This window comes from Haliotis rubra, unplaced genomic scaffold, assembly GCF_003918875.1.
Source record: "Haliotis rubra isolate DU_JTF1 unplaced genomic scaffold, ASM391887v1 Scf598, whole genome shotgun sequence".
Classification (NCBI taxonomy): Eukaryota; Metazoa; Mollusca; class Gastropoda; order Lepetellida; family Haliotidae; genus Haliotis; species Haliotis rubra.
The window spans coordinates 377936-397651 of NW_025767299.1; the positions used below are offsets into that span (position 1 = coordinate 377936).

The window sequence follows — 19716 nt, forward strand, 5'->3', positions numbered from 1 at the left end:
ACGAGTCATATCACCAGGAGATGATCCACCCAGCTGAACTTGTTAGTGCTGGCACAGTGATGATTGCAAGATGGATCTCATTACAGTCCGAGGACGCTGACTGGTCAGTGTTATCTACTAGAAGTACTGGATAGCCCTGTCTTAAAACATTTTGATAACATCCCCTTGCTAGTCATCAGATGTTCATCAAAACATTACCATGGCCCACAAGGAGCCACGATATAAACCTCATCGAACATCTTTAGACTACCCAAGATCCTCTTGCTCAACATCTGTAGGAACCGATGCAGACACTCCATGAGGAAGTGCTATTGGGGGATCACGATGCTGAGGATTTGACGTTTGATGGCCAGTATGAGGAGGAGAGACTGACTGATGTGAATGACAATGTTTCAGATAAAATGTTTACTAAACTATCAATCTGTTTAATGCATTTAAATGTTTCACTCTTGTTGGGTACATGATAGTAGTCAAAACAAAAAGGACTTGATATTTATTAGTGCTTCTCATCTCCAACAGTGCAGACACCATAAATTCTTGTACTATTATTATACCAATGGCAAATTCCATCATTTAGTGGTGGCAGTCTTCTATTAGGACTGGTTTCTACTGTAATGGAAGGGAACCGCATCTAAACACGGCCAAAACCCAGTGCTGGTGTCTAAGCCGGACATTAGAGACATGTTTGGCTTGAAGTGCCTGGTGACCTTTTAGATCAGTTTTCTGATAAAAATATTACATCATGTTCACCTATAATTAATGAGTTATTAATCAACAGATTTCTCATATTCCTCATGATGTCAGAGTCATCCTAATGTTCTGCAATATTCAGAACTGACACATGATGGCAACTACATTGTCACAAAATCCTACAGCAGACACTGAGAGAAACAACTACAACTCCTCCCCAGTGCTGAGTAGTGCCGACAGTTGACGCAGCAGAGTATATATAGTACATGAAATCTGGTAAAATATAGTCAGACTGGAAATACACTTGTATCAACTACACAGACAGAACACACAACGCATTCTAATGATAAACTGATGTCTACAAAGTCTACTTATCCTCAAAAACATTCTCCAAAAATATTCTTAAACTTCTGTTTACCATAGAACTGGGCCCGTTTCACAAAGTTTCGTAAGCCCAAGATCTTGTAACTTTAATCATAGAATTCGTCGTACCTCCTATGCTACAGTATAGGAGGTAGGAATGCTACGAGGAATGTTACGAGATCTTAGGCTTACAAGAGTTTTGTGAAACGGGGCCCTGGGCATTAAGTAATACATTATTTTTGTGTCTGAAACAAAGGATTTTCTCCCAATCCTGCATGGTCTTTGAATGACGGCAGCAGAATATCATACCAGTGCTTGTGAAGACCACAGCAGAGCAGCACAGTACTTGATGGTTTGATCAAATATGTGCCATACTAGCATACTCATATGGTTGAAAATTATATAAACGGAAAAAAATGACTCAGCGTAAAGTGCTATTTCAGTAAGAATGTCAAGTCAACTTCTATAAATATGAAGGAAACATGGGCTATCCCTTCTAAAAGTGGCATGGTCTATGTATATAATACACTAGTGACGTTCCTTAAACTCCTACGCGTGTCTGTATTTTTCACACGCAAACCAACCCCTTGGTATATATAACGCTGTTGAAAAATTTCAGTCATTCTGTTGTCACCAACTTTGGAAGCACAATATGGCAGCTGTCAGTCTCCACCCAGCCTACTCTCTCTGGGTCCAATCTTACTGGCAGAATGTCCGATTTTATTTTCAAAACAGTGAGTTACTTCCATCTTTCTCATCTGACAATTATTATGCCTTTTTTAATGGAACTGAGTGTGTGCAGTGCTATCACAGCTGATTCAAGACACTTGACAGAGAAGGTGTCACCAAAACATATTCCTGATTTCATCTATCATCAAACGCAGGCATGTGATATTTCCACCTAAATATTCTCGCTTTTTTATCATCTTAATTATGATGTTTTGACATCTAGCAAATATCTTCTGATTTTCTACAATGCCTTTCTTGGCAAAACCTCCATGACTTTGTTGGAGTATTGTTATATGCTGTTTAAAACCATACCCACTCATTAGTCCAACAAACACAAGTCTTCCGAGTGTAGTCGTCCGTTACCTGTGTCAATCATCTGTATTGATGAGTCCTTGCGTGAGAGAGGATGGTTTTAGTCTTATCTTGCTTTTCACAGTATTCAAGTTTTATCTTGCTTTTCACAGTATTCAAGTGTTATCTTGCTTTTCACAGTATTCAAGTTTTATCTTGCTTTTTCACAGTATTCAAGCCATAACAGTTTGGTGGATACCAGCAGGGGCTCACACCTTTTCCCTATAAACTAAATGGAATCTGTTTCCCAGGGTAGTCAAGATTGATATTCTGTATTAAATTCAATTGGACTGATGTTTTGCCTGGTGGACAGAAGTCCCCCGAGATTCACCTTAGGTTCGGTATAATATTTAAGTATGCTGAGTTAACTACAATAGCAATGTTTGGTCCGAGTCCCTAATACTTAGTGAGTTAAACTTTAACATCATTAATACTGACCCCCAATGTGTTGTAAAACAAATCTATTTCCCAAAACATTTGTCTTTACTTATAAGCACTGGAATCTCTGTACTTCTACACAGTATTTATAGTTCCAAACTATATAACTGGATTTTCCGTGCCATCGATCACTTGATTGTCTTGTATGGCTGGTTACAGTGTCAGGCCAAAAATACTTCCTTTTTTAGGCAAATTTTGGAAATGGCAGGTGCTACTGGTAGGGCAGGACTTGCTTACCCTTGATGCCAAGTAATAGTTCTTTCCATACTTTCCGAGGTGTGTCAGCCCATACACCTACATTTTTGCTCGTGAGGCCCTCCTCAATAAACTATTTACACCTCACTTGTAGGCGAGTACTACAAGTAGTGTAATTTATGTCAATATTATATATTTTCACAACACATTTCCTTTTTGGAGCCCCTATCTAAACAATGCAGCTGTTGTCGATATCAACAGCGTGGGCCTGTGCGTTGCCATGACATTGCACGTGAATCTTGCTTAGTAGTCATGCCATGACTCTGCTCCCATGCATTTCACACGTTGTATTTGGGTAAACCATTTCAGAGAATGATTTTTAGTTTTGTGCTTTGGATGGAATCTTAACTTTGCAATATAACTTGTAGTTTTAACTTTAAGAAGTGCATTCCATAAAAAAAATTCTTATCTTTAACTAGCTACAATTAAGGTTCGAAAAGTTTTCAACTGCAGATTAATTGACTGTGTTTTAGTGGTTGTGTTTTCGGGTACTCGTGGAGTCGTGCAAACAAACGCAACAATGCACCTGACTTGGCCACTTGATAACACGTGATCATGAGCGTGCACCGTGTGCTTTTACAATGGAGATGAGCGACAGTGAAGACGCCATTTTGTCAGAACTTCACAGGACATTCAGGAAAGGTACGTGAATATGAATTTGTAATATTGTTCATATCGTTCGACATTATAGCATCTGAATATAAAATGTTTTTGATGCTGGTAAAATGGCTCGCAAATATTGCAATTATCGTTACAATAGTTCAGCTGCGTATGCATACTTTGAATCGTTTTTTACTTGGTTTCAGGTTACCACAGCTACACGTCTTTTCGGGAATAAGGTCGATGAACAATTGGTCATGGAACGTACAGGCCACAGAAGCTCGGCAGTAAGGCTGTACAAGAGAACTTCTGACGGTCTTCAGAAGGAGATATCGGACATGCTGCAACCACCAGCACTGGACACGAAGGCCACGGGTACATCTTCCCCACCATCAAAGAAGATCGCAATCGAGACAGCAGATAATCAAGATGCCGCTAATGAACAGCGAATCAAAATTACATGTACTAACTCTGCGGGAAACGTCATTAATATCAGTTTGTAACAGGTCCAGAATAAATGACTAAAATGATTCTTGTTGTTACTTTTAGAAGTATAACAAAACCGTAGGTGTATGAAAAAACGGTAGGTGTATCCGCACATACACCTACAGTTAGAACAAAGGTATCCCATGGCAACGAGCCACAAGTGAGGTGTAATCCCTGGTGTCATCACTGATTTTTAAGTGAATCATTCATATCATTTTCACAGCATTTTTTCCCTTACACCAAACAGAATTTGTTTTGGAAGATAGTCGAGACTGGGAATCCTTCTCTATTTAACAATCAGGCTACCCAGCACATGTCTCTATTAATGCATCTCTTTTCCCTCTGTATCAATGCATCTCTTTTCCCCTCAATCAATATATCTCTTTCCCCTCTATCAATGCATCTTTCCCCATCTGTATCAATGCATCTTTCCCCATCTGTATCAATGCATCTTTCCCCATCTGTATCAATGCATCTCTTTCCCCATCTGTATCAATGCATCTCTTTCCCCCTCTGTATCAATGCATCTTTCCCCATCTGTATCAATGCATCTCTTTCCCCATCTGTATCAATGCATCTCTTTCCCCATCTGTATCAATGCATCTTTCCCCATCTGTATCAATGCATCTCTTTCCCTCTGTATCAATGCATCTCTTTTGCATCTCTTTCCCCATCTGTATCAATGCATCTCTTTCCCCCTCTGTATCAATGCATCTTTCCCCATCTGTGTCAATGCATCTCTTTTCCCCTCTGTATCAATGCATCTCTTTCCCATCTGTATCAATGCATCTGTATCAATGCATCTCTTTCCCCATCTGTATCAATGCATCTCTTTCCCCATCTGTATCAATGCATCTTTCCCATCTGTATCAATGCATCTTTTCCCATCTGTATCAATGCATCTATTTCCCCATCTGTATCAATGCATCTCTTTCCCCATCTGTATCAATGCATCTCTTTCCCATCTGTATCAATGCATCTCTTTCCCCTCTGTATCAATGCATCTCTTTCCCATCTGTATCAATGCATCTCTTTCCCCATCTGTATCAATGCATCTTTCCCCATCTGTATCAATGCATCTCTTTCCCCATCTGTATCAATGCATCTCTTTCCCCCATCTGTATGCATCTCTTTCCCTCTGTATCAATGCATATCTTTCCCCATCTGTATCAATGCATCTCTTTCCCCTCTGTATCAATGCATCTGTATCAATGCATCTTTCCCCATCTGTATCAATGCATCTCTTTCCCCATCTGTATCAATGCATCTCTTTCCCCATCTGTATCAATGCATCTCTTTCCCCATCTGTATCAATGCATCTCTTTCCCCATCTGTATCAATGCATCTTTCTTTCCCTTCGTATTAATGCATCTCTCCCACTGAGTACATAGCATATCCCAAGTGAAAACCAGAAAACCTTTTGATAGTTACAGCCATGTGTTATGACAATCATTGCTATTAACTTATCTTATGCCAACATTGTCTTCTTTTTGGGTTACAAATACTGTACATTCACTACAATTGTACAATTATCTGATATTTTTCGATAATAAGACGTTTTACTTCTAATAGGCCTATGCTTCCATATGGCAGAATTGTTTCATCAGCTGTAATTCATCTGTCAGTATCATCAATCACATTGTCACTACTTTCACAAACCAGTTAATTTTTCAGAGTGGCCTAATCTTAACTTTTCAAAAAATACAAAATTGATTACTATTGATGTGATCCCATTAACTTCTTGGGTGTATTAACAGCAAAGTTTCATATTTTATGAAAAAAGCTCAAACTTATGACAACATAATTGATTGCCCCCACCTCTTGACAAAGTAACAGAAGATCACAATCAGAATGTCCCAATAACCATCTCAAAAGTTTATAAGCAAACAGTGTTTATCTTTACAGAATGAATGCATACACACTTGACAAACTCTAAAACAATTCAGTTATCTTGCATCATATCACTCACTAACATCATGCCTAGGCTGTAATAGGATTGCACCAGCTGACCCAGCTCCAGACGCTGTTATAAGTAGGCGATATCTCCCAATCAAAGCCATTCACCAAGTGTTGGGGCCAGGATCATGTTACACATACATGATATAGTATATATGTTGTCACATGATTAACAGTGATAGCCGCAGCAATGGCTGGAATGTCCTTTCAGTAATACAATAAACACTCACCCTGAGGTAAGACTTTCTACACTTAACAGTAACTTAATCATTATCAGGAATGTGGATTTGTTTTAACCACTATGTAATGTATAAGTTTGTAAAACTGGAGGCCTTCATGTCATTATTATCTGATGTATCAGTATTTTATCTAGGGTATCATGCTGGCTTCATATTGACACTGCAGTTTCTGTTTAGATATTGAAATCAGGCTGGGATTCATATCCTAATAGGGAACTGTAAGGAAACAGTTAACAAATACCCCATATACATCCATTGTTGGATTTACGGCTATATACATTTTCAGTATTGTTATTATTGTTGCAGTCAATATATAAAATGTTATACCACAACAATAACAATTGTAGATTATCAAATGTAGCGTGTCTCCATTTTAAGAAGAATACCATCGAAATATTCACTAATATAGCTTCAATATTTAGTACTATACTACTCACAATTTGCTAAGGATCACAAACATTCACAACTTCACTTAAAATAGATCTATAATTTGAAATTGTATCCATTTATAACTGGATAGATAATAATATGGTAACCCATCTTTAGGCAAACAGTCACTTTAATCTAACCTTATGCACTTGATACATGAGTAACCATAAAAATGGTTTTAATGCTTTTAATGGCACCAATCAACCATTTGCAAATCATGGAACGAGTCATTGACAAGTACACAACACCTGTCAATAGCAGATATGGGTTCCACAAGATGAAATGACATACTGAAACCTAGGATCCATGCTTACAAGAAGCTTAGCTTATTTAAACCAAATTTGACAGCACATCATAGTTTTCTGTTGAATCCATGATTTGATCCTTAGCAAAGTGTGAATAGTATATTTCAAGGGCATGCCCCTTCATATCAAAATGCAGTCACATGCAATGATTATAGTTGTGGATGGTGATGTCACTTCACAAACAAAACTGAGGTAGCTTCAACATGAAACTATGGCAGCGACTGAACTCAGACTATTTAACATGACGAGACAGATACACAAAACAGTTCACTATCTCTTGGATCATTTCAGTTTTAAATGAAGTCTTGCCATCTTCTGCTATCAGTTAATGAGATTCCATGGCATAAATGGCTCCTTTAGTATGTGTTCCTTTATTTTTTTCTCTCAGTATAACTAAAGTTGTTGATAACAGATGAGTTGTAAACAATTGAGTAATATTTAACGTACATGAGTCTTGTTTGTATTCTGGTTTCCGTGGATACCTGACTTGTACATATGTATACTATCCACTAACATCAACACGAGATTGTCACATACTCATTACAGAAGCAAAGATTACATTGCATGGCAGACACATCTTGTTACTGTCTTTCAAAATTTTATTATATCTGATTCGATTAAAAAGAATTTTAGATTGACAATATAAGTTACAAAATTCCTTTTCATCAACGTCTTGGGTCAAAGGATGTGTACTTCAAATGAAAACACAAAAGGTCCCTACAGTTAAAGCTTCTTATTCCAGATGCTACTGTTCATAATGAAGTTGTCCAGATTAACACATTTTTGGATTAACGAACCATGGGTGAGAGCAATATTGAATTATTTATCAACCTTTCATGGAATGTACTGACTAACAAGGTTTCAACAAGCACCGAAACAGGATCTGGGAAAAGGGGTGCATTCAAAACACAAAAGTACTAGCACATGATTCAGAGACACGATTTGCATTTATTAGCAAATATTAGTCAATTGAATGTTGTGCTAAAACACATTACCAAATACATTACTATAATTATGTTTTGTACACTTCTAACCCCCAGTCTGAATTTGTCAGTCCAAGTTCTAATCCTTAAAGAGGAACAAGAGTAAGGAATTCCTAATTGATCTATGGAGTAGAAATGTAACAAGATGTATTTTCTACAATTAAAGTAATGTTTATACCATTTATAAGATCATTCTGCAAAAAATAACATAATATTGCCTAACCCTGGTTTAAGTCATTTCATATATAAACCCTAAACTAACACACACAAAAAATCTAAATCTATTTTCAAGACAGCCTACATGATAAATGTAAACTGTGAAATAACGTAAGTTATTCTCAGATAGTTAGTATGGCATAAGAGTTATCTACTATTGTTGATATCAGTCGATGGGTATCAGTGCACATTAAAGTTACTAGAGAGGAGTAGGCTTCTTCGTATATATCATCACAAACACTGCACTGGTCTACCACCATGGGAAAGGTCGTGAACTATTTTCAAGGTTTATGTGAAAGACATCCCCCTATACAAAGAATGCGAATACATGGGATCAAAGAACGGGTTCGCCATGACCTGTCACATGACAAGAGTCTGAGGTATGCGGTTGAGCCACCCACGCACCCAACATACCAAGAGGGTGCGGGGGTGGACACAAAACACACTTAAATTTCTTAACATGTGATTTTAAACGCCACGCATTCGGGTGTAATCGTCACTGTTTATGGCGTACCTGAATTGTGAAGAGGATAATTATACATCCAGATTCCAAGATTATGCATTTGTTTCGGTGACTGGTATGTTTAGATGGGTTTGCTTTGCTTTATAATCGCATAAACAGCGTTAGTGGTCACAAGCTTTATCACACGTTATGATGGCAAGCCGCCATTTTGTACAAACATATACTACGGCGCATGCGCAGGGATGTTATCCCATCACGTGGGTCTACCTGTCACTCAGGTATGTCAGTGTTGTTCAGGGTTGCGGTTAGATCAAAGAGCGGCCAGTTAACCACAAATATGTCGCTTATTAGTAAATGACAGGTAGGACTGTTTACACCTTAAATATAAAATCGCATCCGTCTGATGCTTCTGCTTCATTTACAACAATAACATTCAAAGTCAATAAGCTTTGCCTTTTATCAACATGCAACAGGCTATTACGCAATGTTTATTTAGCCCCCATAACTCGGCGTTGACTGAAATAACATGTCACCTCCAGTAATTGGGCCAGAGCGACAAACGGTAAACCACGCTGCCAGTCCATCACCGTACTTTGGGAGAATTACTCCGACGTAATTAGCAAATCGCAATAGAATAAGTTTATTATTAATTTATATACAGACGAAATGATGAACTGACATGTATAAAATACTCATTCTTACAGGTCTTGAAACAAAGTCCAAAATTCTAAGAAAATAGTATTGTCAAATTAAGCTTAGTTTAATTCCAGTACAATTGGCTAACGTAACTTAGATCATACTGTATGTTTTCACGCAACGGATCAGCTGTTTACCTGTCAGGCTTGAGTGATTTCCCTTTGTTCCTCCGAAGCGGAAGAAAGTTCCTGTCTAAATAAATACCTTACGCGCATGAGACGACGCATATTTAAACATCTAATTCATATCCGATATGAACTGTCCATGTCATCAATTAGAACTGGTTTGTAAACATGAGCGTAGTAGTTCCCTCCTCCGAGTCGAGTGCGTAAGAGGGTCTGGCCGCGGAGTGATATCGTGTGTAGGTCGTGGGTTGAGTCAGCCAGTAGGAGCGGCCAATATAAAGTTAACCGCTGACTACTTCCTCTCATTCATAAAACCACAGCCTAACCAGAGGTTCCGTGTCAGCCCGTCCTTTACAGTGTAGCTCACTAATATTTCACCACATGCATTTACCCACAGATTTGAACGGTGTTCCACCGTTCCCGGAGTCCCCCCATACCATGGCCGGAGAGGTACTGCCCGGGGTGCCTGGAGGGGAGCGGACCTACACCTCTATACTCGGTGACCACCCTGGGGAACTTGTACGCACCGGCAGTCCAAACTTTGTGTGTTCAGTCCTCCCATCACACTGGCGATCAAACAAAACTCTACCAGTCTCATTTAAAGTTGTCGCTCTGGGAGAAGTTAAAGATGGAACGAAAGTAAGCATTATGGCTGGGAATGATGAGAATTACTCTGCTGAATTAAGGAACGGTACCTCCTATATGAAGAACCAGGTTGCCAAATTCAACGATTTACGCTTCGTAGGAAGAAGCGGTCGAGGTGAGTTAGTGTACTTATTGTTTTGTGTCATGTAACAAACTTTCTTGCCTAACCTTGTTTTACGCCAATATGCACTTGCCCACACATCCAGTGATTAATAGATGCGGAAGTCGGATGGCGAGGGGTGAAGTATTCTATTCAGAGTCACAATGACTCAAGCAGTAACGGGAATTTACATACGCAATAGACTGGATGTTATACCACCGCTCTGTTCCATATATACAACCGCCTATTGTGCAGTTGGATATGCATGAATGTATGCAAAATGTTTCCCATCGCATTGTATCCGGAGAGGTATTTATATAGGCTTATAGCCTGTCTACCAATCCGTTCATTAAATAATGAATAAATATTGTTTAAAACGCATGTATTCTTCAACTACACATACACTGTACGATCTGTCATTCGCATGTGGGACATATATACACAGTGTCACGGGCCATGCATGTCACTATTATGAAACCTATTTTATTCTGTCTACCATTAACCCTCCATGTTCCACCGCGTGAACACCATCCTTAAAGTAGTTTTTTTTATAGCATCCCTGGTTACTTGTTTTCCTGTTGTATGAAATCATCTGTTTAATGTTGTACTTTTTTCCGGTTTTTTACGTCATCCGTTATGATTTGTGTGAAAGGAATTTTGGTTTCATAGAAAGAAGGAAGTGATTACCCTCCAACGCATGTCCCTTCACTAATATCACTGAATTAAGGCGGTACGGTTGTGTAATCTTCAAAGACGGATTGTAGTGATTTAGTTATTACGAACGGTAATCGCATTAAACAGCTCTCGCAAAGTTTAACACAGGATACCAAAATAATGATCACACAACTATCATTACTATGATTAATTGTGATAACTTCGTAAGGATTCGTTTATTATTCAAATACACTTTAGGTGAAATCCTCTTTTCTCCTAATAGCTATACATTGTATGTAGTGTTCATCTTTTTGAAGAAAAACTAACAATTTCCCATCAATGTTCTGGCACGTATTCTGGTATTTGATTACGGAGTCGCGTTTAACTTAATCATGATGAAGTTTACTGTTATGTAGAGCCCCTGCCGGCGTAATAGCTCGTGTATGTCAAAACATGGAAGGAAGCGCTGGGATACACACAGATATGGCTAGGACCACCATTCAACACTGAGCTCTTTACACTTATCTCGATGTGACTTTTGTAACGAGGGGCATATCAAACAGATCAGTGTGTACAGTCACTTACACATGTGTCAGACTGAACATGTTCCAGGGATTCTTCACTTCCATATTCCTGGAATTGTCCTGACAATACATGAAGTTGTAAATGTTAACTCTTTAGGGATGAGATGAACAGGCAGTTCCTAACAGTTGAGGGGTGACAAAGGTAGACACTGTGTATGGAGAACTACTTCTTTATCACACTGTATTAGTGACGTTTCGGTGCATATCCTTAAACCACTGTCAAGCAAGAATGACTTAATGGGTATGTTCCAAGGACAGTCACACAAAGAGGTAACGGTTATCACTGGTGTTCCGTGTCGCATCTACGTTGTTTAATAACACCTGCTGTTTATTGCCTAACAGACGAATGTTCTGCTCGTGTGGCTCTTACTTCCCACTGGCATTATCTGTTGTCGCGTTTAGGCTCCAGACGGTGGGATTATAAATGTACCGGACGCCAGGTCTTCAAAGGCAGAAAACAATCCGCAGGGAAATATATGATTTATATATATTGGGCTTTCATATTTATTTGAAATTTTGGCAAGTTCATGAAATTGTAGGATTTAAAGTTTCATTGTCTTCGATAAAGTAAGACGATATCACCAATCAATATCTAATAGTCTAATGTGCAATATACATTTTATTCAATATGTAGATGTTACATTGTGTGAAACAATATTGTTTTTACTGCCGTGTCTTTGTTACAGTTACGTTTGTCTTTTTGCAACAGTGTGGAAATTTTGAATCATTGTGTGGACAACCTTGGGACAGTGGATGTCATTACTTTGTTAGCTGTGTGCCAACTGTCAGTGAAGGATGTACCACCATCAATTATCATCTCGCAGAACTGGTGTATATTTCAGCCCGTATTTCCTCCTGTTGGTATAAATATCAGTTAATACATGTAAATTTCAAAATCGGCCGTCAATTTCTTCAACATCACGACCAGTTAATGTTCGAATTCGCCACCGCCAAATATAAAGAGGTACATGCCGCTCCAACTCATGCATTTAACCCCAATTATTATTTTCATGCTATTTGTGACCGCCTGTTATGACATCTTACCCCTCACAAAGAAACAAAGACCCGAGGTCGGGTATGCAAATTAAGAAGAAAGGCGACATGAGATGAGGCATCTTGAACGACGCTCGTAGTCTTACGGGGCGGACAAAGCCGTCACACGGCATGATGCCAATGTCTTCCTCTCCTAGTGCTTCGCCTAATTAGCAAGGGCAGCCAAGACACGCAATCCGCGGCATTGTTTTAAAATGACATGGACAAAAATGAAAAGCAACAACCATATTATTATAGTATCGGATGGCCCCCATCGTCTTGTCTGACATCCGCGCCAAGTGATAGTGCGTTTGACGTTGCAGGTGCATGGCCAACGGTGCCAGTTAGCTAGCCAGCGAGTGGCGGTCTCTTCGACCACAGCCCCCTGATACGGCTGGCTTACGGCGCTTTGCGGGATATGTGGTCAACCGCCGCTACCATATAGCCGTGCTCAAAGGAGAACGCACAGACTAATTTGAAATCGAAAAAAAGTATCTGACAATTTTTTCGGAAATTAAGATTTATTACTGTCAATAGGGACTCTTGTGTTTTTAAATTAAGTTTTGAATTTGTTCAACATTTTGATATTTCTTTCTGTGAACTGATTATTCCAATTATGGTTCGATTTCTTTAAGATCATACAGAGATGTTATTTCAAATATTGACTTGTTCGTACTTAAAATGTGTACAATTTGAACGTTTGTTCACGAATTAGGGCCGATTACTCACGAAAATTCGGCGTTTTGGCCCAACTCGAGGAATACGTGGAATTATGGAATTTCCCTTAATGAAGTTTTGGATTATGTGAAATTAAGAGAGGCGCGTGCCACAGGAAATGCTCGAACTGGAAAGCCCTTTTGATGTTTTAATTGGTACGTTGTGGGATGCTGGATTCTTGCACTTCTGGAAACCTGCCATCTCGTGGACCCGCCGTTGCCTCGGGTGCGGCTTGAGCATTACAGTTTAAACATCGTACAATGGTTTTGTGAGGACGGCGCAAAAGAGTTCATTTAAAAGCTTTTTGAAGTTTCCCAAAGACTTTCAGGAACTGTGACAGGAATGGGTCATGACCTCTTTATATCCTTCAAGAAAGGTCACCCTTTATTAAATAACGACTATGGGATAACGTCAGTTGTTATTTACATCATCATGTGTCCAGTGACTAACTATTACGCATTTACCTATCAGCGTGCATATAACCACAAGTATGCATTTGCACTGTGCGACTTCGTTGAATAACACGAACATAATGGTTTCCTACGAACTGAGGAAAGCTTGTTAGAACCTGAGAATAACGATCCTGGATTAGGTTTGATAAACACACACGATAAGTTAACATATATATATACATCGAAAAGGAATATCAAATAATATATATAATACGTAAAGTTCGTAGTACATACGTTAACTTGGATACTTACGTCTCCTGCATCAATAGTTTTCCGGTAGACAGTATTTTGTAACACGATTTCAATTTGTTCCTCGTGAACATGTCAGATGTCAACCCATTTCTTCGTTCATCCAGTGTATTATATTTGCATGATTGTGATAATATAATGAATATATATTATGCATAGGATAACCGAGTGTGCTGTTTGTGTCAATATTTACGTCCCGTTCAGCAATGTTATCTCGTGTGTCGGGCCCGTAGTTCGCCTTAGGGCGAGGGTGTGTCATCCTTGATGTCGCCCCTAAGCCACAGCTTGTGTGCATTTTACTAGTACAGAAAGGCATGAATAGTATTTACACAGTTAGCCCGATGAGACATCGTTCAGTACGCCTGCACTTAGCGTTGTATACGAAGTACAGGATTCCACGTTGGTTACGTCAGGTGAGGGTGAATATGTTTGTGCACGGCGGATAAATCAACGTCAGACCAAAGACATCGATTTGAATTTTAATTCGGCAAAATACCTAGCTCTTATCGCAGAAGTGAAGATCTCTATTCTTTTGTTAGCATGACAATTGGGAAATGTTTTTGTTAAGCCTGAAAGCCCTGCTTTAGGAAAACACTTGTGCTAAGTGAATATTACGATTAAGTGGAGTCTGGGCGTATTTTTTATGCGATCGTATCGATAGACTTTGAACAGGGGGCGTAGTTTGGTCAATATCTGAGCACTGATATTCATTAAGATACAGTATTCAACGCCACATATATTATGACAAATAACAAATCATGTATTAAGAGGCGACGACTGTCAAAGGGGTGCTGGCTGTAACTCGGCGACTCCGGTCGTGGCAGTAGAAGTATTGGGCATGCAGTAACCAAAAGCTTCAGGATTGTTCGAACCAAAGAAAATTGACAAGACATGAAATATCAACGGACAAAGACACTCGAGTCTCTTGGTTTGGGTTTTGATTGATTGAAGAAAGCGGTTCAGCCGCCATAGAGGCAAACCCATGTGTGAGCCTGCTACGCCTTGATTGCATTGTCTTGCATAACAATAAGAGTCTTTCTGGGGAAGGAGCTACACTGCGAGTTGCAGACAGTTAACAAAGACAGAGCGATATGGCAGATGTGCGCAAAAAATTTCGCTTTTCACTTCTTTTTCTGAGGCGACTACACGCTATGTTATTTTCATAATTCCCACCACGATCGGACACTGTACATAAAGGGGATGTGTAATTAAAATAAATACACGGTCCCTTTCACGGAATCAAACTGTCGCGCGTGTCTTTGGTCGCGATGTTTACACGACAGTGGGAATGGTGCCTATAGTTGGTCCACATCGCTGAAGGCTGTTGACGTTATATTGCTCCTTTAGTCGGGAGATATACTGTTTATTGCCCACCTGCCCGGTTCTACCAATAACACACATTTGACCTTTTCAAACACCCACTGTAATCAACACCACGGGGAATTAAGGCCGCATGGATTCTAGATCGACGCGTGGTTGTCGCCGCAGATTTTAACTTTGGCAGGAAATCTTGCGCAATGTTCACATACATATATAGTATGTTACAGCGTTGTATCGGAATACTTGGGTCGAAGACGTGATGGTCATCGTCGTCTGCTCTCCGCGTGCCCACTCGCTGACATTTGTGAAATGACGATTGCGGCGATGTGTGGGTTGGATTTGATATTTATGCACGATTTGCGAGGGTGAAAACATTCGACAACCGTTCGACCGCAATTCTGACATTTTCAATTACTGAATATCGATCTGTTTAAAGTTAAAATTTCATTTCACCATCCGAAATGAGCGAACGTTTCACAATTCTTCGTCCGACCAAGGACTAGCATTGACTCTATAACCCGTGATCAGAAAACAATTATGAGTTCAAATTCATGTTTTATTCTATTATCTCTTAATTCATATTTTGCTATTTGTATTTTCTAATCCGACAAATACTATCATTATCCAGATTGTTCTCGTAAACATTGATTTTGTGATTTGCGACCCTCTGATTTTTTTTCTGCTTTCAAACATGGCGAATGCATAACCGTGAAAATTAAACCGATTGTCGTTTATGTGCTCGTGTCGAATGATTCAAGGCAAAATAATACATCCCTGATACAATTACACCCAAACACAGACCTGGGGAGCACGCAATCTCAATATCGGCTGCGAATTAACAGACATGTTGCTTGAAGTCAATTGTTATCAATGGACCGACGAGAGCAGAGGCCGGGAACATACAACATTGACCTCTGAACCCAGGTGTGACCTTTGACTCCAGGTCGTAACTTTTACAAGTACTACAGAGGTGTACATGTTGTAAGGATATGGCGACGGATTTGTCTGATAGGAATGTGGTTAGAGCGCTCGTGTTACACTGACTCATCGGCATAACTGTTTGAATCAGTTGTGTTGACCAAACAATTCCCATAACACCCACGTGATGACCTTGGGTATATGGAGCAACGAGAATATCAGATCATGTGCTTATGTCACATTTCATTGAGGAAGTTCCATGGCGTATCTGCAGTCCTTCGACGTCAATCAGATAACGCGCCTCCGACTTGTCTCACCTGGTGTCACTTGGTAGACACTTGTTATATATACATACAGTAATTTTTTGTATTACAGTTTTATTCCATTGAATTATTTATCTTTATATCTCAAATCAAAGGTCAACAACCTGTCTAACGTTCTATCATTTTGATCTCCACGTAATTACATTTTGGAAAAAAATAAATGTATAATACCCTTTTTTTTAAAAAAACATCTCTAAAATCTTGATGGTGAAGTGTGCAAAATAATAAATCTGTGCCTCCAAGACAAAACTAGCAATAAACTGCATGCAGTTGAGATTTATCGTTTGATAAAAACCTTGTGTCTGTTTAACATCTGTCAGTGCCTCTCTCTGGTCAATATTGAGATGACAAGTCTGGAGGTATTCACTGTAGGGAGGTGACTAATGCAGCAGAGCGAAAAGAACAATTGCCCCCAAAAAACATTTTCAATTTATTTTATGATTCATATTTACAATGGGGAACAGTTTTCACTCTCATGCCAAACATTTATTTGAATGGGGGAAATTACTCAGGCACAACATCTTAATATGGTGGAAATTAATCTTACACCAGTCGGCTTCCTTTCAGTGGAAATATAATGATTAGGAGTAATAAGGAATGATATAAATCAGGGGACAGCCTGGGTGATGTACTCAGGTGTGATGGTTCAACAGCTTAGTTGCTGCACACAACCTGAGTGTTACGTGCCATTAAACAAACTACAATACACCTATTTAGATGAAACAACTGATAGGGCTTCAAAATGTTTCAAAGAGGTCGAGACAGTGTTTGAGACCTTTGACCCTTGACAAATATATTAAATTATGACCATTAATTTTTAATAACATATTGTAATGTTTGTTTTATTTTAAAAAGGCCTTTGTTAAATTTGAAATTTTGAAAGTAAATTTTCAAAGCAATAAATTATATTTTCTTTTTCCAAAAAATAATTGAATTTTTTCAGATCAGTCAACAAACGAATACATTGTTTAAGGAGCTTTGTAGATGGAAAATACAAAAATTCGTGGTCATTATCAAAGGTTTAAATGTAAATGTCATTGTTAAAAAACAGATAGCCGAAGGATCAGCGTTATCGGTAACCCACATGCACGTGGGTCATGGCCTACTGCACCCTCTCAACATCTCGTGTGGCTGTTTTTAGTGGTTATTAACAGGTTCGCTGGCGTGTGACCAGTGGTCCCCAGACACCAATATTATCAAGGCTTTTTCCTCACAGTGATACATGGGAGCTTAAAAAAATATTGGTTCTTTGAAACTAATAGTATGACACCCATTGAAATGTGGCGATAAAGTATTGATGGAATATGATAAACAATATGGTTCCGTAATGATGACTTTGTGCAGCCATCAGGGCAGCCATTGTCTGTGGGCAGGACAGCTCTCATCTCCACCGAACATCACCTGTAAACAGTTAGTCCTGATGATTTATAATTAATGGAAAACATAAATCATTCAGTTCTGATGGGAATTAACTTTGGCTGTTTAGTAATTGTTTCATAGATATTTGGTTAAGATTACTTGTGTTTTAGTATCATTTTGGTTGTGTGTCATGTTAATTTTCTGTAGATGTCTTTGTATGTATTTTAAAAATTTGTTCTTAAAAAATATAAGTCTTGTCATTTTTAAAAGATTTTATGACTTGTAGTACCGATGAGGCATCTTGTCAATGACTGGAATAGATTTTATGACTGTGATTATATTTGTGTTACTCACAAGTCAGGAAAATATTCATAATGAGACAATAGATTTCATCATTTTGGTATTTATTTTTAACATCCTGTATCAGTTTATTCAAGGTTTCCATTTGAAAATAGACATACTCTCCCATTTGAGAGGAAATGGGTCCTCATTGGTGTATTTAAGGTCTGATACCCACATAACTTGGAAATGTTTAGATTTGTTATTAATGTTGTATTGTTACAGTGTTGCTGTTTGACAACTTGCCATGTTATACTGACTGTAATGTACTTGCCATGGTATACTGACCGTTATGTACTTGCCATGTATACTGACCGTTATGTACTTGCCATGGTATACTGACCGTTATGTACTTGCCATGTTATACTGACCGTTATGTACTTGCCATGTTATACTGACTGTTATGTACTTGCCATGTTATACTGAGTGTTATGTACTTGCCATGTTATACTGACCGTTATGTACTTGCCATGTTATACTGACTGTTATGTACTTGCCATGTTATACTGACTGTTATGTACTTGCCATGTTATACTGACTGTTATGTACTTGCCATGTTATACTGACCGTTATGTACTTGCCATGTTATACTGACCGTTATGTACTTGCCATGTTATACTGACCGTTATGTACTTGCCATGTTATACATGTTATACCGCTATGTACTTGCCATGTTATACTGACCGTTATGTACTTGCCATGTTATACTGACCGTTATGTACTTGCCATGTTATACTGACCGTTATGTACTTGCCATGTTATACTGACCGTTATGTACTTGCCATGTTATACTGACCGTTATGTACTTGCCATGTTATACTGACCGTTATGTACTTGCCATGTTATACTACTGTACTTGCCATGTTATGTACTTGCCATGTTATATACTGACCGTTATGTACTTGCCATGTTATACTGACCGTTATGTACTTGCCATGTTATACTGACCGTTATGTACTTGCCATGTTATACTGTCCGTTATGTACTTGCCATGTTATACTGACCGTTATGTACTTGCCATGTTATACTGACCGTTATGTACTTGCCATGTTATACTGACCATTATGTACTATTATGTTCCAGGCAAGAGCTTCTCCCTCACTATCACAGTCAGCACCAACCCACCAGAGGTCGCCATCTACCAGAAAGCCATCAAAGTTACCGTGGATGGCCCACGGGAACCCAGAAGTAAGACAAGTAAGGGTTGACTCCAACTCGATCTCATATGCTTGCTCAAACACCTTATGTTCTGGGTTCGAATCCCAGTTGCACCTTGGTTTGTCGGTGTCATATGTGTGACTGGACTCTATCTTAAATCTTTTCCAATCAGACCTCTCACTCTCTGTATAGTGACAACGAGTGCTCTGATTGGATTTAATGAGATTGCTACCTGTGTCACCTATGGCTTTTCTTCCACATGCAGCTGACACAGTGGTATCAATAAAACATCACAAAACAGCCCCAGCTGAACTCGCCTGGGCCCTTACACAGACACTCCTAAACATTTAATTCTACCAGAGAAAAAAATAAAAATCTGAAAACAAATTATTAATATGATTGGGTATTTTAATATGACACATAATATGTGTATTTTTGGAATAAATTAACATTTTAATGTTTTTAATTCATGAATATTGATGATTGCTCAATGTAATAATAAATCATAATTTATTCATGGATGAGGTAATAGAAAAATGTAT

General features: G+C 38.8%; 2 protein-coding genes across 6 annotated transcripts in view; one reads left to right on the top strand and one right to left on the bottom strand.

The window, feature by feature from the left end:
• The window catches only part of LOC124255219 (transcription initiation protein SPT3 homolog), a 94867-nt gene extending 85393 nt beyond the window's left edge, over positions 1-9474 (bottom strand). The window contains exon 1 of one of the 2 annotated variants that reach the window (XM_046689061.1): positions 9337-9474. The gene's annotated coding sequence lies outside the window, so the exon portion shown is untranslated. Of the gene's footprint in view, positions 1-8554; positions 8721-9336 lie in introns of those variants that run through there. The other variant, XM_046689060.1, reaches the window with a different exon arrangement.
• Positions 1-19716, top strand: part of LOC124255217 — a 61328-nt gene that overhangs the window by 36259 nt on the left and 5353 nt on the right. Inside the window, exons 1-3 of one of the 4 annotated variants that reach the window (XM_046689057.1) lie at positions 8766-8864; positions 9722-10084; positions 19100-19213. In XM_046689057.1, the coding sequence (XP_046545013.1) occupies positions 8858-8864; positions 9722-10084; positions 19100-19213 (484 nt within the window). In that variant the 5' untranslated portion in view covers positions 8766-8857. Of the gene's footprint in view, positions 1-8765; positions 8865-9599; positions 10085-19099; positions 19214-19716 lie in introns of those variants that run through there. The other 3 variants (XM_046689058.1, XM_046689055.1, XM_046689056.1) reach the window with 3 other exon arrangements.